The sequence below is a fragment of the Oratosquilla oratoria genome, chromosome 15, assembly GCF_046742065.1.
Source record: "Oratosquilla oratoria isolate Oo_2021 chromosome 15, ASM4674206v1, whole genome shotgun sequence".
NCBI classification, from domain to species: domain Eukaryota; kingdom Metazoa; phylum Arthropoda; class Malacostraca; order Stomatopoda; family Squillidae; genus Oratosquilla; species Oratosquilla oratoria.
The window spans coordinates 21,398,116-21,424,950 of record NC_134791.1 but is presented as its reverse complement, the minus strand read 5'-3'; the positions used below and the strand labels follow the sequence as shown (position 1 = coordinate 21,424,950).

Here is a 26,835-nt window from a genome sequence, read left to right as displayed (position 1 = left end):
CCTATTTCAACCCCACCCATTCCACTCCCACCTATTTCAACCCCACTCCCACCTATTTCAAACCCGCCCACTCCACTCCCACCTATTTCAAACCCGCCCACTCCACTCCCACCTATTTCAACCCCACCCACTCCACTCCCACCTATTTCAACCCCACCCACTCCACTCCCACCTATTTCAACCCCACCCACTCCACTCCCATTCACCAACCCTCCCTCCCTTCCTTTTTTATTGGCTCCTCCTGGATGACAGGTCATCCCCGCATCTTGCCCATTGTCCTGGGTCAGAAACAATGTAGCAAAGACAGCATATCCACAGCAAGGCCATGTCATTTAATCAGTGACCCCCCTCTCTGTCCCCTCACACAGAAAAAGAGAAGACAGGGAGAAATCCTCGTCATATAATCTAAATATATTCAGTGTCACTACTTGGATGCGAGTTCAGTGAGGAGGACTGAGTCATGCTGGTGGAAAGTGCGTTCACAGTAAAGGGATACATTAAATTCCCTGCTTCAAAAATCCTTCTGTAAGGCAGCACTCCCTTGGCCCTCTCTGAGAGCAGAAGTTCATGATATTACACTGAATCATCGATCAAAAGTCATAGAATTTATTCAAGTCTGATTGTTGTTCTTAAGAAATCAATTCCATCACAGAGGGTTCATCACAATTGATATTCAACCATTGAGTAAGTCATAAAATCTATTCCAGTCAGGTTACCCCAGTTAAGAAACAATTTCCATTATTTAAAATTTTCTATTTTATTGCAAACAATTCACCATTGCTTCCCCATGAACAATTTTACATTATCACAAATCATTTCAGGTTCATGGAGGGGTCATTTAGTATGATGCAAGCCATCAGTTCTTGGTTAATCAAGACTGGCTTTAACCCTAAAGTGCAATTTTTTGAGTTGAGTAAAATCACACGGCAATATTCATAAAACCTGTACAATTCTGGTATATATATATATATATATAAAAATTGCAAGGATCCCTGCAGCTGAATAAAATCATCTGGATATTGAAATAAGACCTACACAAGTCTGATTGCCATCATTTATCGGTTAAGTGAGATAGTTACTCCTCCTTTATATAGCAAGGGGGTTCCCTGATCTGAATAGAATAATTTGACAGTCATAAAACTGTCTGACTGCCACCTCTAAAAAGTGATCAGAATGGAATAGAGATTTTATTCTGAGTAACATCAGATAATTGTGTTTAGCTAAGAGGCAGAAAAAAAAAAAAAAAAAAACTACAAAGCCAGATGACTGTTCAATGCAAGCCTAGTTCGTAACTGCATAGTTGAAATGAGAATTTTCGGTGCCAATGGATGAGTCTAATCTGCCATAGAAAACAAGTGTCTAATGACTGAGTGCAGGTACTCATGCTGAGGATGTGAGGTGAAAAGATCCAGAACTCACAGGACTGCAATGTTTGAGAACAATACCTACATACATACATACATACATACATATACCAAGGCTTTTTTCACCCTATACAAGGGAGGTAGCCAAAAAGGAAAAGGCATAAAATCATTCCCACCCATTCCATCCCTGAATACACTCCACACCCCTCCACCCTCCCTCTTATCTTAGCACCTCCTGGATGACGGGTCATCCTTGCACCTTGTCCACTGCCCTGGGTCAGAAGCAGTGTCACCAGACACAGCACATCCACAGCAAGGCCGGTTCATTAAATCGGCGACCCCCCCTCTCCGTCCCCCCAATGCATAAAAGGAGAAGACAGGAGAAATCCCTTCGGGCTGCGTCAAATTTTGCTCACACATACTACCTAACCCCCCATCTCCCCGCCCATACCTAATAATTCATTTAATGTGTCAAGACTCCATATCTACAAGTATGCCTAGGTGCACCATATCTAAAACATGACCAGCATGTACGGACCTTGAGACCCTACTTTATCTTTAAATATGTCCTAACTAAATATAATCATCTGACACATGAAAAAAACAAAATTTATAAAGGTCAGGCCAGTGTGTAATAAACTACTTTAAATAGTCACCAATTATCTCAATCCACAAATTTCATCTTCAAACAATACCCAACCATCCCTCACCACACTAAACACAACCATACATTTCATCAAAGAATTCTATGACTCATTACAACAAGTCTTTAAAGTCATCTTGACTGATACTTTTTTACCCTATATACAACTGTACCTCATCACACTTAACAGGGATAAAATTTATGTTTCACATCTTATACTGGAATGGATTAACAACTGCCCTTCACCATACTGTGTAGTATCACATGTGCAATTTGCTGAAACTTTGGTTCTTACACTCTATCATAGCATGACGTTTTTAGCTGCACCTTTCCGTTTCATGAAATATAACAGCTGCATTTGATCAAACCACAGGTTGTTATTGCATGTGGTCAAAAGTCACATTATAAATTCCAGACAATAATAGGTTATGACAGTCACATCCTAAAATATATTATGATTCAACAGATGTAGTTTTCTATACCAAGGGGTGCAATAACTACCTACCTACACTTGAGGATAAATCTTTGATTTTGTCTATTTTTGTAGAATGAATAGGGTAAACCACCATCCAAAGATTCAACTGAGTTTCACTCAGAACAAGACAATTATTTCACCTATGTTCATGTTACTATGTACATTAAGGCTGATTTCATTAATTAGTTAACTGGTTGAGGTGCACTACACTAAAAGAAACATCAGTATTACATTTTTTGAAAGATGAGGATAACAGTATTTCCTCAATATGTCTTCACTGAGTTTGCAACTACTGTACAATGAACAATCTTCATTTCAGACTAAAAAGCTCAACAACCATGAGTGTTTACAGCCATTATAAGATCACTTGTCCAAAAAATTATTCAATACATTTCTGCACTGCAAAACCTTCCACTGAATCTACAACATACCCCATCAATAAAAACCAACCACAGGAAATTAGTACAGATGTCCTGATTCAAATGGAAGTAAAAGCTTAAAGGCTGTTCCAAACAGTCTATGAGAAAAGTACAAGGCCCTGAATGAATCCCATGAAAATATCACAAATGTTGGATAAATGCAACCTATCCCAACATACTGGACAGATGATAGCCTATCCCACCTTACTTGACAGACTAATCTATCCAAACTTATGGGACTTCATTTTCCTAGCCTGACGAATATTTGCTTTATAACATCTACATCTTGTTGCACTGCTGAGTTTCTAATCATCATTTTTATTCACATCATGAATGTGCAGTTTATTAAACTAAAATATCTTATCTAATTTCTAATTTTGATCAAGTTCCATGAAGTTATTTTGATTAGCTTAGAAAAACAGTTCAACATATTAGGAGTGAAATATACCAAATTTCATAGAGGTTTCATTTGAGATACTGCTACTGCATGTTTGATGTCTAACTATGAGAAAAAATATTACTGCATCTTTTAAGGAAGTCTACTCTGTAGATCCCTTACCTACGCAGTAACCTATGCTTTATGGCTGCCTCACCAGACCTATAGCCATATATCATAATTGCCCAGTTCATGCTGGTCAAAAAGTACTTATAGCCCAACTCTCTTATACAAAAGACCCTTCTGGATCCAAACATTTTGACAAAACCCTTGCAGACAAACCTTGTTCCATCTCTCATTTCAAGCCATGACAAGCAGTCACCACCTGTATTGGGGTAATGACTGGATATATGCTTTCAATATTTAAGAGAACTTTTGGGGAATCCCTAAGGATTAGAGCCACAAAACATTCAACTATGCAAGAGAAAAATCTCTGTTACCAAAGAAATTAGAAGCTTTTTTTTTTTTCTTTCTTTTCTTTTTTACTGTAGGCTTCCCCTTTCTGCTGCCTCCTTGAATCTATTCTTAACCATTGCTAAGTCTAACCCTCACCTTTTCCCTATGCCTGTGTTGTGGGAAACAAGAATAGCATCACTACATTACCATGCAGGTCTTGTAAGATGACTAAATGGGACGGAGTGCAGGGGCTAGGAATCCCCTGCTCTGTATTTTTATCCTGCAGTGCAAAGGCAAAAGAGGGTCTGGGAGGAAGTCTGACCAGAACTCTAAGTACTTGGGTCTCTGAATGAATGAGGATATGGAACATGTGGGAGCAAAAAATAAGAAGAAAAAACTGGTATGTTAGCAATGAGTAAAACATAACTGAAAGGAAAAGGTGACTCATGTTTGGGTGTGTGGTAAGTAAGGTGTTATTGGGAGTAGAGAGAGGGTGAAGAAAGGAAGGAACATTGTTGGTAAATGATATGTAGTTGCATGGTTGAATGGAGGGCAGTATCAAGGATAATGTGGATAAAATTAAGAATAGGTTTGGTAATGGTGTTTGGGAGAGCATATGACCCTGGTAATAAGTTAAGTGAAAGAAGCAGTTTGGAATGATTTAAACAAGTGTGTAGAGTGAATTGGAAGGAATGTGAATGTAATGGTGTTGGGAAATCTAAATGTTAAGACCAGAAGATATGCCAGTGGGTAGACATAGGAAAGTATAGTGTGCCTAAAATAGACAAAAGCAGAGAAAAATGATGATAGTAAACACAGTGCCAGGGTGGTTAGTGAGAGACTAGTTGAGAATGAATTATTGGATTACGGAGCTGTGTCCAAAAAGATGATTAAAAGAATTCTAGTCAAGAATGAGTGAAGGGGAAAGAGCAGTGAAATATCCAATCACCTGATGCATAGCCAATTCTGGGTTAACACTGCAATCAGAATTGACTTGTGTGTCTTGGAAGTGTTGTTGTTCTGGGCATATGTCAATGAGTGCTTGTTTTAGTATAGTTGTTTGGTCTTTGTTGTGTTTGTTCAATAGCTTAAATGCTAGTTTTTGTGTGGTTCTGTAGAGGTGAGGTAAGGTAGGTCCTGTTACGTCAATGGTTTGAAGACATGGCTTCTTTGTTCTGCTCTGTTGTTCTGGGCTTATGTCAATGAGTGCTTGTTTTAGTATAGTTGTTTGGTCTTTGTTGTGTTTGTTCAATAGCCTAAGTGCTAGTTTTTGTGTGGCTCTGTAGAGGTGAGGTAAGGTATGTCCTGTTACATCAATTGTTTGAAGACATGGATTCTTTGTTCTGCTCAGTAAGATGACAAGTTGGTAATAAGGTGTGATGAGGGGATAGTGAAAGTACCCAAGCAATGACTAAATGTTCTCTCTGTAGCCCATCTCTTTCATTCTTGGGTCACAAGGCAACTATTAGTCTGACCAAGAATTTTCATCAAAATGTTTAACTTGTCATGTGTGTATATATACATTTGTTTTCTCCTAGTTTTTAGTTGGCCCTGCCTAATAGAGTTCTCACCAATTCGAAACTACTAATGGCATAAGAGAATTGTTCTTACTATTGAACATATCACTACTTGAAAGTTTATATTTGACACCTGAGTAATTTCTATTCTTTTTTATTTAATCAAATGCATCTAGGGTAGAAGATGAAAAGTTTATGCCAAGATGCTTAACTGCAACAAAAGCTATCACTTTTTGCCCAATGAGCTCAGACCATGAGGGCAGATAGCAGCCACCGATAGCTGATGATGCTGAACCTGGGTCTGTGCCATGCTAAGCTAGATAGAAATAGTTCCACCTGGGAGATACACTTATGTCATAAAAAATACCACAGTCTCCTGTTTTGTGTATCTTTGGAAATTAATTTATCTTTGGATATACGTTTTCCTTACAGTCAATACAATTCTTTTTGGTATAGAGTTTGTGTCAATTTTCATATTTACAAATTCATAATTTGTAACTGATTAAACCAGATTAACCAGACCTAAGCTAATAATAATGACAATTACCCAATACAGTGCAGTGGTTCACTATTTGTAAATACTACCTCAAAGTGAATTTATAAAACAGTATGCAAACTCAGCTGTTATAAGACATTTCATGGTATCAGAACTGAAGAGTAGAAATTTCACTGTAAAATATTACAACAATTGAACTGCCTTAAGGGTATTGATTATTTGCATAATGAAAAATTAACTGGTTGATGTTGTTCATATTCTATCAAAGCTTTCAGTCAAAATGAAAATAACCTGCCAAGACATACTGATGCCGCAATGTCTTTGAGAAGCTACAAAAAACCTAACCACTTACAGCCAAATTTTGGGCTGAAATATCCAGGTTCAACAGCAGTATTGGTGACTCCACAAAGCTTTACATTAGGTGAAATATACATATAGAGAGGTGATCAATTAGCTACCTATCTATACATCCTATATGTCAGACTATACAATGAGACATGTCCTTGGACACAAGAACGCCTGACTTGTATGAGTTCATCTCATATAAAAGTCAGGTCACAAAGAATTTCTGCATTTCAATATTTCCCCTGGGCATCTGTGTTCCCCAGAAGTAAGATAAGAACCCAAAAAATGCATGAAAGGTCCATAGACCAAATGGGCAGTGACAACAAAGCACTGTGAGGGCAAGAAATTTGTCAAGCAATAATGCAGTGACTTTTTCTTCATTACACATGATGGCAGTGAAAATAAAACAGAGAAAAAAATAAAAAATAAAACTGTGTCAGCAGCCATGACAAACTAAAATAAACTTTGAACAACAGAACAAGACCTTTGCCCAAAGAATTGAAAGGTAATTCACAAGCAGACCACCAATTAAGAAATTATAAAATACTGTCATCACATTTCAAGCTGCACTTACAGTTCTTTTCTCAAACAAGAAAAGACGCAATGGATTTAATATCCACATCACACTATACAGAAGTCATACAATTCTTCAAAAAATTGGCAATGCCTCCAATAGCTTCCAGTTCTTTTGGGAAAAAAACACATGGTAACCATAAACAACTACCATTAGTTTCATCTTTCTCCCCAACAATGCCTTCAAAGATTCACAATGACTAGACTTTATCTGGGCTTGTTGGTAAACACGTTCAACATGAATTACTAGGAGAAGGTACAATGGGGAGGTATATAATGTTAACACCAAATTAAAGTTTGACTTAAATAATAATATACAGCAACAAATCCTGGAGTAATAAAGCAAATCAGGAATGTCTAGGAGAACTACTTTGCAGACACTATTTGAGTTCTCGTATGAGAATTGGTTTACGTAGGAAACTAATTTATAATAATAATAATAAAACATGGAATAAAAGGAAACATAATACAAATGAAATGTTCAAAACTCAGGAATGTCTTGGGCAGGTACTTAATATACACAATGAGTTCGATATTGAGAACTGATATATGAAATCACTATAATGGTACACAAAACAGAAGAAAGGTAAATGATATGAATAAAATACTCAAGACTGTCACAAAGTAGAAAAATACATCACACCTGATTTTAAGAAACGAATACAATAAAATAAAAATAAAAATAATAACTGCAATGATGTATAATGCACTGTATCATGAACACTACGGCAAGGACTTAAAAGTGATAAGGCAGATAAACATATTTCCAGAACACATACAAAAATCCATACAATATCGGTAAAAAAAAAAATTCTTGAGCTCTTCAACTTTGTAATAAAGAAATAAAAAATAAATACAAAAATAAAAAAATTAAAATAAAGCAAAAATCAAATCCAAGGACAATGGTAGAGTGACACAACTCGAAAGGAAATGGCTTGAGTGTTGTATGCAAGTCACGTCACAAGGCACACAGGTATCACCACCACAGATTTGTAAGACACCGTCGTTACCTCACCTGCCCTCCTTACGCAAGTCTTGCATCAAAAACAGAGGGTTTATGGCAAGGTCGGGTCCCTTGCCCTCCATCTCATGTCAAGGGTTAGGGTCATGCTGCTTTTGGGATTTTAGGGAACGTTCAACTTCATCATGTAGCCCAAATTCATCTGTAAGAATACAAAAGAAAAAAAAAATAAATAAATAAATAAATAAAAATTAAACGAACTGCAATGAAATAAAAATTAAGAATGCCTGGTAACTAATCAAGCCAACTGGAAGGGATAAACAAAAAAGGAGAGGAGGATTGTTAACGCATGGGTTTATTAAATCTTTAAAACTTGAATCAAGTTACTGTGACCACATTCATGGGAAGCTTGTGCATAAGCATTATTAGGCACCATCCACTTGACCTCTCTCTTGTCCACGAGTGTGTAGGACCACCAACGTGTACCTGCATGTGATGGTCATTTGATAAATTGGTAACAGCCACCAGCTCAACCCCTAAGTCACTCACTAAAGTAAGTGCTTTCTAGCAATGATCCCAAAACTACATAGCTGAAATAGGAGCATTGTCAAGTGCGACTCATCTGGAACCCCACCAACTTTCACTACTCAAAGCAATTAAAAAAACCCACTTGGAGGTGTGGTCTACAGGGCCCAGTACCTGGTCTTCAGAACAAAATGTGTGTGACATCTATAAATTTGTTCCCTTTGGAACTGAGGGTACTGCTGCAGATTTCTCAGGTTGAGGAAGTTAGTGACACAGTTTGAGAAGGTGTGTGAAAGAAGGAAGCTGAAGATAAATGTGGGTAAAAGTAAGGTGATGAGATGTACAAGGGGAGAGAGTGACAGTAGGCTGGAATAGAGCATTAAGGGTGAGAAACTAGAGGAAGTGGATAGTTTCAGATACTTGGGTGCGAATGTGACAGGAAAGGGAGGAGTGGGGGTGGAGGTAGAATGTAGATTGAGAGAAGCGAGTAAATGCCTTGGTGAATTAAAAAGTGTAATGAGAAATAGACATCTGGGAATGGATGCTAAGAGGAGGTTATATGAAAGTGATTGTGCCAACAGCAATGTATGGGGCAGAAACATGGAACATGAGAGAGGAAGAGAGAAGGAGTTTGAATGTGTTTGAGATGAAATGTCTGAGAAGTATGATAGCGGTTACTAGGCTAGAGTGAGAAATGAGGAGGTGAGGAGGAGAACAGGGGTGGAAAGGGAGCTGGGAGATAGGGTTGATGAAAGAGTATTGGGATGGTTTGGACACGTGGAAAGAATGAGTGAAGAAAGATTAGTAAAAGAAGTGTGGAAGGCGGAGGTGGAAGGAGTGAATATGAGGGGGCGTCCTAGGATGAGATGGATGGATGGGGTGAAAGGGGCTTTACAAAAGAGAGGAATGTCTGTAGAGGAAGGACGGGAGAAGACAGAGGATAGGGGTGAATGGAGAAGGGTTGTGTATAGATGAGGCTGTGATGCATGAGGGGGAGTGGGATGGGGGATGAGGAAGTATGTATGAGAAAAAATTTGACGCAGCCCGAAGGGATTTCTCCCCGTCTTCTCCTTTCCTGCATGAGGGGATGGAGAGGGGGGGTCGCTGAATTTATGAAGCGGCCTTGCTGTGGATGTGCTGTGTCTTGCGACACTTTCTGACCCAGGGCAGTGGACAGGATGCAGGGATGATCCGTCATCCAGGAGGTGCCAAGATAGGAGGGAGGGAGGGAGGAGGGTGGAGGGGAGTGGAATATATGGGAAATGAAATGGGTGGGAGTGATTTCTGTGCCTTTTTCTTTTTGGCTACCCTCCATGTAAGGGGGAAAAAGCCTTTGGTATATGTATGTACATACATACATATATATACCAAAGGCTTTTTCCTCCTACATGGGGGGTAGCCAAAAAGAAAAAGGCATAGAAATCACTCCCACCCATTCCATTTCCTATATATTCCACTCCCCTCCACCCTCCTCCCTCCCTCTTATCTTGGCACCTCCTGGATGACGGGTCATCCCTGCATCCTGTCCACTGCCCTGGGTCAGAAGCAGTGTCGCAAGACACAGCACATCCACAGCAAGGCCGCTTCATAACTTCAGCAACCCCCCCCTCTCCGTCCCCTTATGCAGAAAAGGAGAAGACGGGGAGAAATCCCTTCGGGCTGCGTCAATTTTTTTTCTTTCTCATACATACTTCCTCACCCCCCATCCCCCACCCACTCCCCTTCATGCATCACAGCATAATCTATACACAACCCCTCTCCATTCACCCCTATCTTCTGTCCTCTCTCGTCCTTCCTCCACAGACATTCCTCTCTTTTGTAATGCCCCTCAGGTAACTATGATTAATAATAGTAACTACTGCCTACATCACTATATGAAAGCAGTGGGAGGAAGGGACCAGTTGCCAGTTATCCTTAAGTAAGAAGGTGGATGAAATAAAGCTGAAATTGTTATAGTTCTTAGGCTAGATCCATAGACAGACCAAGTGCCAGCCCCCTGAGGTATATAGATGGATTTGAAAATGGACAAAATGAAGATGATTCTTTCTGATGATCATTTTGCAGTCATAACTAGAAATTCCAGAAACTAGGAACATTTTCATGCAAACCATGTTAACCATGATTAGATGTGAGAAATACTTTATGCAAGTCAACAACAATAAAGCAGCTAGTAGTTCTAATTCTTTGTCACCTACCTGCAGCAATAGCTTGCCTGGGACTTTTCAGGCTCCTCTGGAGCTAAAGTTTTGACAGTGGGTGGCGGAAGTGGGGGTGCCGACCTCAACTCCATAACCCGACCAACCAGCCATTTCATGGCCTCATCTGTTCAAAGTAAATCATTTCAATGAAACTTCTTTCTTTCACTAGAAATTATTTACAAAATTTATTGAGTTACATAATTTCTTTGTCTGGAAACCCAAAGCCCTACAGTTGCTTGCAACAGTTCATGGGCCTTATTACAGATCTCTCTAGAAAGAAACATAAAAAAACACTGGACTCCTCTCTGTTATATTAACCCCTTCATTACGATGATGCCTACGTAGGCGTCATGAGGAGTAAGTGGGTACGCGAGGATGCCGATGTCGGCATCTTGATTATATATATTGTAGTTGTACCTGCGTGACCCCCATACTCTGTAAACTGGCTTCATCATATTTTCTATGGTTATCAAAATTCACGAGTGAAAGAGAACAAGCAATACAGCGGTAATTTTATTTTTTATAATGCAAGTATTATGACGCAGCATCTCACATCTGGCAGCTAATGCTGCCCGCAAGATTTTGGCCCGTATTGAAGGGGTTAATGTGGAGCATCTCTATTTCATCAGTTTATTATAGCAGAGGATGCTCACTAGCTGAGTGGGTTAGAACATTGCTAATTGCTGTGGAGGTCAAAGGGATGGCAGTTCAAACTCTGCCACCAGCAAGTTGGAGCATGGTTCATTAAATTTCACTCCACAAAGTCCTCTGTAAGGGGCACCATCCTAGCCTCCTGATGGGAGTAGTTGATATATTAAACCCAATCATCCTTATGTTAGGAGGGGATCAGTCACCCCTCCTTATGGGCAAAGGTAGAGGACATACAATCAAAGTTGGAGATCTTGAGCTCTATTCAGAGAACCCTAGGGTTGTACAGGTTCTTCACTTCTGCCCTCCTTAAATTCTGTGACCCATAGTGTCATAGGCAAAATCATGTCTCTGTACAGTCTTCTTTATTATGCTAAACCCCGGATGGCTATTTCTTGTGAAAGATTCCATATCCCCCAGATATTTACTGCCTTCCCTCACCCTATAATAATTTACCTCAAACTCCATTCTTCTATTCCTTACTACATGTGACCTCAAAATTCTTATAGTTCTTCATTTCCTACAGCCTCTCTCTTTTAAAACTAACCTCACTGCCACCCTCTTCTTTTTGTATATCACCTTACTTTAGCTTTCATCTTTCATCTTTCTCCTCACACATACCCTACAACTTGTATCACTTCCTCCAATCCCTCTATTTTAAAACTCACCACACCTCATTACCACCCTTTTTCCTTGTACATCTCATCCCCTTACTTCTGATCCATTTACTTTCATCTTTCTCCTTTAACATACTCGACATCTAGTTGCCAGTCCATCCTCTAACAAGCACAATGTCACCTGCAAACAAAGGTTCATCTCCTACTCCTTTCCACTCTTAACCTAAACCCTTGCTTTACCTCCTTTACCACCCCATACATGTACATGTTGAACAACCATGAAGACATTACACAACCCTGTCACACACTTCACTGCAATACTGCCAGTTCATGGAAAAGGTCAACACAATAGTCTATGTACTGTTTTACATCTAGCTCAAGTATGTGAATACCCTGCTACTTACCAATATTAATATTTTCCTTGGCTGATGTCAAGAACCAAGCATCCACATCATTTTGCTTGCAGAAAGCTGAGATTATATCTGGTTGTACAGTTACAGTTTCCACATCACACTTGTTGGCCAGAAGCACAACAGGCAGGGCTCGCCCATCACCCAGTGTCACCTTCTCACGAATATCGGTCACCCACTGTAGATATTACACAAGTTATAGTTAGCTCTATGTATACTTCTCTAAATAACAAATCTAAGTTTTCTAAGCATTTTTATGTGGGAAATAAAAATCTGTATGGTCACTAATATGTTCCGGTAAAAAAGCTCATTTAAAAATCAACCAACTTCAGATAAGTAATATTCAGGTAGCTGGAAAGTTTAAGATCACAACTCTATCCATTCTGATGATTTCTTGATAATTTGCATAATTGGCAGCACTGCAAGCACTACAATGATTGACAACATACATAACTGTTGCCATTAAATCCTTCCACACAACGACGCCTCTGTAGGCATCATGAGGCACAAGTGGGTAAATAAGGATGCTGGCATTGGTGTCTTGATTATATTTATTTTGTAGTTGTAGCTGAGTAACCCCCATATTCTGTGAACTGGCTTGATCATATTTTCCGTGGTTATGAATATTCAGTGAAAGAGAATGAGTAATACAGCTGTAACTTAATATTTCATAATGCGAGTATTGTGATGCATCATCAAATCACTGTACATAAGACAGCTGATGCTGCACACAAGAATTTGACTTGTATTGAAGAGGTTAATAATTGCCATCTTAATATTCCTTTATCAGAAATATCCATAGCCCCACAGTAGTCAATAATGGTCTTCACATTCTCCTACAGATCTCTACAGAAAGATCAATCAATCCACTGTCTTGGTTCTTCATGAGAGAAAATTTGTATTGTTGTCTGTGTTGCACAGTGTTTGTTTGAGTGTGTTTCTATATCAATGCCTGGTGGGAGGACAAGGAGAGCAGTTGCTGGTTCTAAGCTCTCCTATGTGAAAAAGAGGAGACAATGAAGTTTAGGCTGATAGAAAAATCTTGAGCCCAGGAGACTGAATGTCAGTCCCTTAGGCTTGCAACTCCAGATGGGGTTGAGATTGTTGCCAAGATCTGAAGATAAATGATGGGGATAAGATCCGCATCATTGGTCCCATCTTTGGCGGTTATAATTGCACAATTTGAGGTTTTATGATATGACTGAGTCCATCAGGTCGAAAACACTTAGTCATACAATAAACATACAACACCAATAAACACATGACACAATTTTCTTGAAGATATCAGCCATTATAGTACTTGCAAGTGCAGCCAACTGTACAATTTTCAACTACACATGCTGCACGCACCTTGAACACGGCTTCAAAAGTTGTGGGTCGCGCCAAATCAAAGACAACCACAGCAGCAACTCTTCAGGCAAAGGTCATTTTTATTAGTATACACAGACTCAAAAAATGCAGTTAGGTAGGCCAGCCTCATGCTTTCACACTAAAAATCTATGTTAATTGTTAGACTAAAGGTAAAGTAATTCCAATAATGCTGTACACAAAGCTCACAAATAAAACTAGCTCATTGATAACAGAATGCGGCAGGACTTACGCATATTTGTAGTACACTCTGGTCATGTGACCAAAGCGCTCATGGCCAGCAATATCCCTGAAAGTGTATAAATAATTGTTCAGGAGTCTATACACATAAATTCCACATTTATATAAGAAATAGAAATAGAAATATATGGTACTAGCCAGAAAACCCATATGATTCATGGATGGAGAACGGGGGTGGAAAGGGAGCTGGGAGATAGGGTTGATGAAAGAATATTAGGATGGTTTGGACACATGGAAAGAATGAGTGAAGAAAGACTAGTAAAAGAGGTGTGGAAGGCAGATGTGGAGGGAGTGAACATGAGGGGGCGTCCTAGGATGAGGTGGATGGATGGGGTGAAGGGGGCTTTGGGGAAGAGGGGAATGTCTGTTGAGGAAGGACGGGAGAGGACAGAAGACAGGGGTGAATGGAGAATGGTTGTATATGGATGATGTTGTGATAGCATGAGGTGGAATGGGCGGGTGGATGGGGGGTGAGGTAGTATGTGTGAGGAAAATTTGACGCAGCCCGAAGGGATTTCTCCCCGTCCTCTCATTTTATGCAATGGGGGGACGGAGAGGGGGGGTCGCCGATTTAATGAAGCGGCCTTGCTGTGGATGTGCTGTGTCTTGCAACACTGCTTCTGACCCAGGGCAGTGGACAAGGTGCAGGGATGACCCGTCATTCAGGAGGTGCTAAGATAAGAGGGAGGGTGGAGGGGTGTGGAGTGTATTCAGGGATGGAATGGGTAGGAATGATTTTATGCCTTTTTCTTTTTGGCTACCCCCCTTATAAGGGGGAAAAAGCCTTGGTATATGTATGTATGTATATCCATATACCAAGGGCTTTTTCCCCCTTATACATGAGGTAGCCAAGTCAAAAGGCATGCACCCACTCCCACCCACCACCCTTTCCCACCTCTCATCTTAGCTCCTCGTGGATGAAGAGTGCTCCTGTCTCCCACCCAATGCCCTGGGTCAGAAACAATGCAGCAAGACAGCACCTCCAGAGCAAGGCCACTTCATTTAATTGGCAACACCCCCTCCTCTGTCCCCTCATATAGAAATCAGAGAAGACAGAGAAATCCCTCCATGGTGCATTAAAATATCATCCAGATACAACCCTTCCCTACTCCCACCACCACATCCCCTGCCCCAGAAATATTGACAATATACATTGAAAATAACCATTCTGTACACAGACGTAAAATTTTAGAACAAACATATTGTTTTTCTACCAAGGCTGTAACCCCCTTATTATAATGTGGGTAACTAAATCAAGGCACAATTCCATACAAAAAGATCCACTTAACCATATTTCAGCTGTTGCCAGTTACCTGAAGATCTTACAAGAGGGGCCAGGGGCAACAGATTGATTGATTAGCATCCACAAGCTGACCTAATAATAATAAATAGCACAGTAGATACAAAACAGCAGCACAAAACACGCAAGCCTACTCAATAAACTAGAAATAATGGCTCAAAAATAACAGAATGGAAGAATCACCCTAGAAATCAAACAACCTTGAATAAAAAAACCACCCTATATCATAATCAAATGGATAAATTCTTCCATTGGTAAAGAACCCCAATATGATACTCATATGACTTTCAGCCCACATATCAAGAACCTGACAGCAAAAGCCATGAAAAAGAAAAAGAAAAGAAAAAATCTATCACAAGCACTGACTTTGGACAACAGAAATAAATTAATAACCATCTACAAGAAATTCATAAAAACCACCCATGACTACACTTAAACAGCATGGTTCACAACAATAAGCAAGAATAACTCAAACAACTTACAACCTTTAAAAAACAGAGCTCTGAGAGTAATAACAGAATGCACAAAAACAACCCAATTAGATACCTACAAACAGAAACCAAAATCCTCCCAATAGAAAATGACAGGAACAAAATTCTATACCAGAACCCCTTAATATCACAAACACCCATCACCCTACCGCACAAAAAACGCAAACACTAACAACATGCTATTTAAACATTGACGACAACCTACATCCACATGTGGAGTGCATGGATATGAGTTATGATGCATGCTGTGTATGAATGCTGTACATCTGAATGTTATTGCACATCTCTGGTCAATCAACCAATCCCAGGTAACCTGCCACAGACACAGGTCTAGACCAGAGGTCACTCAGAAAAGAGATTTTATGTTAATGTCTGGATAGAGGGCAGGAGATAGGTGTGAGAGAAGAATGGTTAAGAATGGATGATAAACTGAAGCAGCCTAAGGGGATGTTTCTCCTCTTCTCTATTTACTCTTGAGAGGATCAGGATGGAAGGATGCCATGTAAATGATGCAGTGTTGGTGTATATATATATATATACATATATATTTTATTTTATTTTTAATCTCTATATTTATCTTAATTTTTTTTTTTGCTGGGATGGCCCTTCATTTACAAGGGAGGTAGCCAAAAAATAAAGTCATAAAAACCACTCCCACCCATTCCATCCCTAACATACTCCACTCCCATCCACCCCTCCCTCTTATCTTGGCTCCTCTTAGATGACGGGTCATTCCCTGTATCTCGCCCACTGCCCTGGGTCAGAAGCAGCACAGCAAGAGATGTCTAAAAGGGAAATAAACAAGTGATGGATGGATGTGAAAGGAGTGGTGAGTGGTTGTATGCCTTGGCTGGCTACCTTCCTTATAAGGATAAGATATGGTGAAAGGAGGGCATTACAGTGAAATGCTCCATGGGTTAAGCAAACAAGGTCATTGTATTAAGGCAAGGGTGATGCAAACAAGGTCATCATATCAAGACAACAGCACAAGACTAGCAGTATTGGATTTAAATTGGACAAATTTAGATTTATGAGGGAAGTAGGCAAGAGCTGGTTTAATAATACGGTGGAAAACGAATGGAATAGACTTAGCAACCATATAGTGAGCAGTGAAACTACCAGTTGTTTTAAGAAACAGTTAGACAACTTTATGGATGGGGATGACAGGTGGTAATGGACATAGAACTGCCTAGTGTAGGCCTTATGGTCTCTTGCAGTCTCCTTCATTCTTAAGTTGTCTTCTGTGAGGTGGTCACATCCAGGGCAATAGGGGTACATACATACATATATACCAAAGGTGAAAAAACAAAAACAAAAACAAAAAACACTCCCACCCATTCCATCCCCAACATACTCCACTCCTATCAATCCCCTTCCCTCCCTCTTATCTTTCTACGTTGGTTTGTACTGTTTTAAAGCAGGAGAGTAATCTGAATGCAGTCATGCCAGTGTGGTTCTTATCTGTCTTGGTGATTCACATTAATAATGTGCATGTATTTACTAGTGCAGTGAGAACAACTGTATCTATAGCTTTCTCATCAGGCCATATGATAATGCTATAAAATATCCCATACACTACTTACCATAGCTGCAGATTGACTTTGGTCTTTGGGTCCCAAGCAACTGACTTGACAGCAAAATCAACTCCAATTGTGAGTTTGTAATAAGGACTAAAGTGTCCTTCAGTATACCTTCGGATCACTGCCGTCTTGCCTGCCAAGAGAGTGTAGATATTTAACTGACTTAATTTTTGGTTATACTGTATCTTACACTCAACATATTTGTCATCTAGGAATGGAAGCCAATATTCACTTCACTTGTGAAACCTATATCAATCCTTTTATTAATAGTGATGAGGAAAATTGTAATGAATCATAATGGAAGTTTATTTTGATAGACCTTCTGGTCCATGGTAAGTCCAAATGCAAAATAAGTAAATTCACAAATAAATACATATGGAATGTATAAATATTCTAGTTATTTTAGTGACAACCCTATAAACTAGTTACACATCATTCTCATATGATTAGTACATACATACATACACATACCAAGGGCCTTTTCCCCCTTACAAGGGAGACAGCCAAAGTTAGACATAAATCCACTCCCACCCATTTCATCCCTACATACTCCATTCCCATTCCACACCCCTATCATCACAGCTCTGTTTGGTAGTATATTTGTTTTAAGCAACATTATTTTATTATTGATTTCTAAACTTATATTATGTTGATGTATTAAAATTTACACAATCAATATTTAATCTTCTATTACTATATTGTGTAGTTGACCGCTTAAAAAATACAAATAGAAGTGCTAGTTACTGTCAACAAAGTACTGAATATACACTCCAGGTCTTGCTGGTTTATATTAATTTCAGCCAGAAATAAGGTTATATCATTATCGTTACAGTGGTTCCTTATGTAAACCAACCAAAAATCACTTAAAATTCACCGAGTTTTTTTCATTGTCGTCAACACAGCACAGCAGCCATAGTTGATCAGCTTCATTAGTAAAAATAATATTCTTTATAAATCTCAGCCAATATTTGCCAATATCTATCCTATCTTTAGTTTAATCAACTGAATACTTAATGATACTTTTTCTAAAAATAAAGTTTTACAGTGAAAATAGTATACCATGCTACAATCACCATATGGTGAAAATTATTCACTTTCTTTCAATATTTATTTTTCTTTTTTCTCCCATCAGATAAACAGACATAAAAATACAAAGTATAAAATTGCAAGGATGACACAAAAAGCATTTGAAGCTTATTTCCAATTTGGCCCTCTTAGAACACAGAACCCAATTAATTTAATACTAAGAACAGAAGACGCTAAATCATAAGAAGTACTTAGAATAATTATTGATATGACTCATTATGTAAGGAAAGAAAAAACTATCTAATAGCACCTGAAGTATAAAAACAAATACAGTAGTAATTAAACAAAAATAAAAATGTATCAATTATGTATTTCAATATATTCACTATCTGAGGGGTCCAGGAAATTTGTGCAGTAAAATACTAGAAATAAATTATATCTTAGGAATCATTCATGCACTACTTAGTAACTTACTGTCTTACACTCATTCAATAACTCTTCTAATCATCATCATACAAAACATGAACATATCAGCTATACACCTAAGCAAATTAATTTGCTCATTACCTCAGAGTTAATTTTGAGCTCTTATTGAAATACAAATGAAAAGGTGGGCAAATATGTAAGTATTCATCCCTAGGAAACAATATCCAATACATTATACAGTAATGATGTGGAGCTCTAAAAATTACATCCCTGATACCAATTGACTGCCACCTGGTTTTCCACCTTTCATTTCATTCTAAGACAATCACTCGTTATATCGTTATTCCAAACAATTTTCTTCAGTTCTAATAATATATAAATCTAAATTGAAGGTATGGTATTGATTTACAGACAAAACGAAACTTTCAAAAGTAAACAACACCTACTAAATTAAAACATTTTTGAGGAAACCACTTAGATAGCTTCCTGAAGTCTAATAATGCTATTTTCTTACCGACTCCAAATTCTCCGATAATAAGAATTTTAAACTGAAGTTCCCTGGGCACAGTAACATGATCTAAAGGCGCTACGCTGCTCATGGTGACAATTTCTAATCCATAGGCATCTCTAGTACACTTTCCTGGAAGTCCAGTCATGTGACGAATATTTTGATGGTGTCTCGACGCTGTCATTCGATTAATTTAACGGAAATGCTTCATACCAATGACATTAAAAAAAGCCAGAATATTTTATAAATCATGGAAATTATATTTCTACAACATTCCTTAGTTGTTGTATAAGGGTTTTTAGGTTTAGATATTACATATGTTATATGGAAGAATCAAGGTCAGGGTTTCGAAGAAAGCTTTGTTTACGCCAACATAAGTACTGCGCATGTGTGAAGAGTTCCTTCGTCTGGGCAATGTTTATGCTATAACTAATGTATAAAAAGAAAGCTTTGCAAAGGACTCCCTTTATTTTTCTCCTCTATCATATAATCAAGACACACCCAAACACCATACCGACCACAGTAAACAAACCAAACCCTCAAAATTTAATACACACACATACATAGATCGGTCATACGAGCTCTGAGCTCTCTTACGGGAGGGAAATAGCTGTCGATCACGAGTCCAACACGTTATCCAAAGACCAAGGTGAACACACACACACACACATACATACATAAATATATATATATATATATATATATATATACACACACATATATATATATATATATATATAGATATATATATATATATATATTTGTTTATTGAAGGGGAGAAGCATAAACAGCAGACTCAAAGTGGGAGGTTGCCCGACGTTTTGATTCTAGGACTGTCCTAGGACCGAAACGTCGGGCAAACCTTCCTCTTTGAATCTGGTGTTTACGCTTCTCTCCTTCAACATGGATCCCAGACTCCAGATATTCACACACACACACACACACAGAGGAAGATTATGAATCACTTAGAAAGACTTAGATAAAGTCTGGAAATGGAATCAAAAGTGGGAGGTGAACTTTAACATCAAGAAATGTAGTATAATGGAATATGGAAAAAGTAAAAATAGATTATCGAGAAAATACAAAATTGGCGAAGAAGTAAAAAAAGTGAGCTCGGAAAGGGACCTAGGAGTAATTATCATCAAAAATATGTCACCAGACAAGCATATCAACAAAATAGTCGGAGAAACCTTCAATTTACTAAGGTCGATGAAAGTGGCTTTTGACTACATGGATGAGGAAATGGCAAGAAAATATTAGTTACACTGATAAGACCAAGATTGGAGTATGCTGCGACACTATGGACATCCAGTACTAAAAAGAACATAAAGAAATTAGAAAGAATACAAAGAGCAACAGCAAAAGATGCACCAACACTCTCCAAATTGACATACGAACAAAGATTGTCCAAATTGGAACTATCAACCCTGAAACAAAGAAGAGAAAGAGGAAATCTACTGACTATTTACAGAGTTATGAAAGGAATGGAAATCCTAGAGATGATTCAAAGTGGGATAAGAGAAAAACAAGAGGACATGAAAATAAAATAAAAATGGATAGTTATAGAAGAGGTCTGAAAAAGAATAGCTTTCCACACAGAATGGTGTATATTTGGAATGAGGCAATAGTGTGTGCAAATACTATTCAAAAATTTAAGAACTTGATGCTGAAAGATACAAAGACGGGTCACTACGAGCATAGCTCCCTTTCCGTATAATACAACTAGGTAAAATACATCACGAGTCCAACACGTGATCCAAAAACCATGGTGAATCACACACACACACACACATTCGTCGGATGGACGGCGAAGATTGGAGTTCCGAAGAAAAAGTGAAAATTTCGTGGATCTCAACGTCAAGGAAGTACCTTATTGTATTTACAGGGAAGGGGAAAGCTCGTGGTGTAGTGGGAAGGTGATAAAAAAGGAAAAGGGTAGGGATTACTGAGGGAAATTGAAGGAAATGGGGAAGGGGAGGACTTGGTCCAGGAGGCCAGGCGTCTTGTAAACAAGCGAAGGACCGATGATGATTTTGGTGAAGAAGGGATTAACAAAAATGTAAAGATTAGACATATAAATAAGAGCAGCACAATGGAAGGTGAAGATAATAATTCCCAGGGATTTAATGAGGGGGGATACTAACCTCCCCCATTAGCAAGACTAGAGGAAAAACTTGAGCAAATGACCGAACATTGGGAGAGTAGGTTCGGTAAAATAACAAAGATTGCGCAGAGAGTCGAAAAATTGGAAGAACTAGAGAAGGTGAACAAAAACCTAACTAAAAAAAATAGAAGAATTAAAAAGACAGTTAAAAGAAGTAAAAGAGGAGAATGAGGAATTAAAGAGGAATAATAAAGACAATAAAGAGGCCATAGCAAAAGAAGCACAGGGTTGGAAAAAATCCAAGAGAACAGTAAAGTTGCATTTACTGACATAATAAAACAGCAAATGAAAGAACAAACTGAAGACTCAGTTATCAAAGTGATGGGACAGAAGGAGAATATAGTAAGAGACTTAGCAGATAAAAAGAAATGTATAATTATATTAGGAATGGAAGAGAAGTATAATCTAAATAGAACCACAAGAATCAAAGAGGAAAAAGAAAAAGTAAGCAGTTTACTAGAATTAGTTCAGGAAGATGAACCTGAAATCATTAAACAAATTGAAGAAATGTATAGACTCGAAAAATATAGTACAGATAAGACCAGACCAATTAAGATTAAATTCAGGTCACAAACGACAGCAGAGAATATCTTAGCAAAAACAGGGAAACTAGCAAACAGTGAACAATATAAAAAGGTATGGATAAAAAGAGAAATGAATAAAGAGGAAAGAGAGGAGGAAAAATGAAAAGACAAGAAGCTAAGGAAAAAAACGAGAACAGAACAGAGACAGAAAAAGAGAAGTTCTATTGGAGAGTAGTGAATATGAAAGTGAGAAAATGGGCCATACCAGAGAGAAGCAAAAGGGAAACAGAGAATACAATGGAAGTAGCAGAAAATTAAGAGTGTCTTACACAAATATAGATGGATTAATAACAGGATTGAATGAGCTGAATGATTATCTGAAGGAAAAAGATCTGGACATAATGGGAATTGTAGAAACAAAGATAAAATGTCCACTACCACCCAATAGTGTAGGACATGATGCATATAATTATTGGATTAGAAACAGAGAGACAAAACAAGGGGGTGGAGTTATGTTCCTGACTAAGAAGGATATAAACGTGAGGTGTGTCACATATGGAAAGAATAGAGTAGAGATGATTATGATCGAAGTGGAAGACAGAGATAAGAAGAGCAGAAAGTTTGTGATAGATTATGTGCCTCCAAAAACAGCCTCGTGGGAAGAGAGTGAACATTAAAGTATGTTAGAAGACACAAAGATAACATTAAATAAGATAATGGAAGATGGAGGAAGAATAGTCATGATGGGCGACTTTAATTGCAAAGAAGTCTGCTGGGAAGAGATGACAGTAAAGGGTGGAGACGACTCATGGTGTAAATGTTCTACTCGAGATGATTATTGACCACACAATGACACAATGGATACAAGAGAACGCTAGGTATAGAAATGAAGAAGAACCATCGAGACTAGACCTAATAATCACATCTGAACCTAGAATAGTGGAAAAGATCGAATACAAGACACCAATAAGTAAAAGTGACCACATATCGATTGAACTGGAACTAAATGAGGAAAAATACATGAAAAGAAATGAACAATATAGAAAAGGAAGAATGATGTATGAAAAAACAAATTTTGATAAAATAAGAGAATGCTTTCAAAAAGAAAACTGGGAAAGAATACACAAAGAAGAAACAACAGTGGAAGAGAAATGGAATATTTTGAAGAAAAAAAATTATAAAAAAAGGAGTGGAAAAGTATGTCCCAAGACAAAACCAAGAAAAAGAATATGTAAAATGGTGGTACAACAAAAGTTGTAAGGAGTTAAAAGACCAAAGAGATAAAGCTTGGACCAAATGGAAGAGAGACAAAAGACCTGAAAAATGGAAAATATATACTTGTTATAGAAATGAATATGTACAAGTGTGCAGAGAGGAAAAGAGAAAATATGAAAAGGGGCCATTGAAAAATGTAAGGATCAACCAAAAGTATTTTACAGATTTGTAAACAATAAACTGAAAAACAAACAAGATTTGGAGAAATTAAGACAAGGAGGAGTTGAATACACAGAGGAAATTGAAATGGCGGAAATTATGAACAAGCATTTTGAATCGGTGTTTACAAGGGAGAACATACAACCTGGAGAGATCGAATGGGAAGAGAAAGTCCCCCCTATGAAAGAAATAGAAGTAACAAAGAATGAAATAATGAAACACTTGAGTAATCTTGATGTCAGAAAATCGCATGGACCAGATGAAATAGCAAACTGGATTTTGAAAGAATGCAGGAATGAACTGGCAGACAAAATACATAGCATAATAAACAGTTCCTTGAAAGAAGGAAAAGTTCCAGAAGATTGGAAAAAAGCAAATATAGTACCTATATATAAAGGGGGAAATAAAAAAGACCCTACCAACTATAGACCAGTCTCTCTAACAAGTACAATAGCAAAAATTTGTGAAAGAATTGTCAAAAGTAGATGGGTAAAGTATTTAGAAAAAAACAACGTGCTAAATCCAAGGCAATTTGGATTCAGACAAGGACGATCATGTGTCATCAGTTTAATATGTTTCTATTCAAGGCTAATAGATATAATACAAGAAAGAGATGGATGGGCTGATTGTGCATTTCTAGACCTATTTTTTTTGACAAACTACCACATAAGAAGTTGCTTAAGAAATTAGAAACTGAAGGAGGAATACAGGGCAAACTGCTTAAATGGATGGAAGACTTTTTGCAAGAAAGAAAAATGAGAGTAGTGATAAGAGACCAACACTCAAATTGGGATGAAGTAATAAGTGGTGTTCCACAAGGAATAGTTCTGGCCCCAATAATGTTTGCTATATATATTAATGATATGGATGAAGAAATTGAAAGTTATATGAGCTTCTTTGCAGATGATGCAAAACTATTAAAAAAGTGAACACGGAAGAAGATTGTGAGTCACTACAGAGTGATCTAAATAAAGTCTGGGAATGGAGTTGGAAGTGGGAAATGGAGTTCAATACTAAAAAGTGTAGTATAATGGAATTTGGAAAAAGCAAAAAAAGAATAATAGGATCATATAAATTGGGAGAAGAAGGAATAACAAAAGTTGAAAATGAGAAGGACCTGGGAGTCATTATTATTGATAATATGTCACCTGAGAAACATATAAATAAGATTTTTGGAGAAACTTATAATTCAATAAGAACAATCAAAGTGGCATTTACATACCTGGATGAAGAAATGGTGAAGAAAATACTAATCACTTTGATAAGACCAAGATTGGAATATGCAGCAACGATGTGGTCATCAAGTACAAAAAAATGTATAACAAAACTTGAAAGAATACAAAGAGCAATTACAAAATTGGCACCAACACTCTCAAAACTATCATATGAAGAGAGACTAGCAAAACTTGAGCTACAGACACTAGAGCAAAGAAGAGAGAGAGGAGATTTGATAGCTATTTACAGAATCATGAAAGGCATAGAAATTATTGATAGAGAGGATCTAATAAAATGGAATTATAGAAATACAAGAGGACACGGAAAGAAAATCAAGAAAGACAGCTATAGAAGAGATCTGAAAAAGAACAGCTTTCCTCACAGAGTAATAGACAGTTGGAACAAGTTAGATGAGAAAGTGGTGTGTGCAAAAACAATACATGAATTTAAAAATAGTTTAGATAAAATGAGATATGAAGACGGAACACCACGAGCATAGCTCCCCCTGCCCGTAAAATACAACTAGGTAAATACAACTAGGTAAATACACACACACTTTTTACCTTTGATACCTTTGACGAATTCTGCCACTCAGTGCCAGAGCTGAGGTGGGCCTCCACTCACTCCAGGGCTGATCTGTTCCTCTCTTCTGGCTACCGGAATGACCTCAGAAAGTGCGCTGGTGTTGGAGCTGACGTAGCCTGGAACTGGTAGCCGATCAGTTATGCTGGCAAGCCACTTGTCAGAGGTGATTAAATTTGAGTATTATATTTTTCCTAGGAGGCAGCTGAATAATCTAACACCCATGTTATTGAAACTGGTGTATAAGCGTTCTTGTTCTTTGGGATGATTCCTCTGTGTCTTGAACTAAACACAGTCTTCTTCTTTTTGGACTCACCTTCACCACTGGTCTAGTATTTGGTACGGATTTCTCTAAGATTTTCCATTCATAGATGACTATGTACCTTACCTTTCCCACCTTCTGTGAAGAGAGAAGTGGTTCAACTTTACCACTCTTTCGCAGCAATGGAGGGGCTTCAAACCGCGAATCCTGCTGGTAAATGTTCTTTGGTGTACTTCGAGCTTGGTGATGTCTGTTGTCTTGTGTAGGAGTCATATTTGTCAGAGGTACTCCAGCTTTGGGACGCACCATTGTTCTCCACAGTGTCATCATGCATGTTTCCTCATATACAATATAGACACATAAAGTTGTAACATTACTTATTTAACTTTCCAAAACTAATTATATATTTTTCCAATAAAGAAGGTTGCTGTATTGAGATCTATAAATCTGACTCAGACCCTACAATATAGTAATAATAACAGCAATAATAGATAGTTAAATAAATAGATGAATGAATAGATAGAATAAATAAGTAGATACAATAATAAAATGATAGATAATTGATAAATGATTAGACGAATAGAATAAATAGATAGATAACTGAATAGATATATAAAATAAATAGATAGATAAATTAAATTAAATAACAAAGGCTTTTCCCCCTTATAAAGGAGGTAGCCAAGTCAAAAGGTACGCACCCACCCCCACCTATTCCACTCCCATTCCACCACCCTACCTTCTCTCCCATCTTAGCTCCTCATGGATGACGGGTCATCCCTGTATCCAGCCCAAGGCCTTAGGCCGGAAGCAATGTAGCAAGACTCAATACACAGTAGGGTATTGGTTACATGTTATTGTGCGGTATAAATTGCTCAGTAGCATGCAACCAGTACTTTAGAGATTATATGGGGCGCCCCTAAGGAACAGAGTCACACACAATTTTGTCTATGTGTGAGGAAATCTACTCAAAGAAATTATGTAAGTTTGTTGTACTGCAACTGTCCCAACGTTATGCTGCTCTCCTCTCCTCTTAATACTGTTTTGTACCACTTCTTTAAGTATAAATTTCCATTTTCGCCTCTAGTTCCTGTGGTAGGTGGGGGGGAGAAAGAATACTGCCACCGAGTCTTCCAACTCGGGTCGTAAAAGGCGGCAAAAACGGGACGGAGTGATGGGACTAGGTATCCTGCTCTCTGTAACCCTATTTCTACGAGAAGTCTGATTTAGCAAAATAAAACATGAAAAGCTGGCCACTAAATATTGTATCCCTATACTATTTACATTTCTTTATGAGTGAACCTAGACTTTCCATTTCTGTATAGGCTATACAGTAGAAGACATGGCCCGCTTTGCGGTCCCTATTTGTTTTCCTACATCGTCAGGTCAAGCGGGGGTCGCGCTAAATCCATGGGAGACGGTTCAAACTACTACAATAAGACCAAGTTCAAATCCTTCCTTAGGCGCAATTATTTCGAAATATGTATTCTTGTCATTATCTGCACTTCATGTATATTGATTCTTTGCCAAATAGATTTATTATTATCATTGTTATTATCATTATTATTGTGGATAGGAGGTAAGGGAACACGGGCTGAGGGAAATACTTTTATTCCTGACTAGTTTCGCCTGAGTGGCTTCTTCAGAGGAACATAGTTCCTTCTTTTGCCATATATATTGACCAACTTGACTTCA

The 26,835-nt window shown here is 38.0% G+C and overlaps 1 protein-coding gene across 1 annotated transcript; it reads right to left on the bottom strand.

Moving 5' to 3' along the window:
* Window positions 1–222: 222 nt before the first annotated feature.
* LOC143033354 (ras-related protein Rab-38-like) lies at window positions 223–19,140 on the bottom strand. The gene is made up of 7 exons (XM_076198689.1): window positions 18,969–19,140; window positions 17,006–17,135; window positions 13,624–13,680; window positions 13,374–13,434; window positions 12,018–12,201; window positions 10,346–10,472; window positions 223–7,827 (listed from the first exon to the last, which is right to left on the bottom strand). The coding sequence occupies exons 1-7, from the start codon at window positions 19,108–19,110 to the stop codon at window positions 7,824–7,826; spliced, it is 705 nt and encodes a 234-aa protein (XP_076054804.1). The 5' UTR covers window positions 19,111–19,140; the 3' UTR covers window positions 223–7,823.
* Window positions 19,141–26,835: the final 7,695 nt, after the last annotated feature.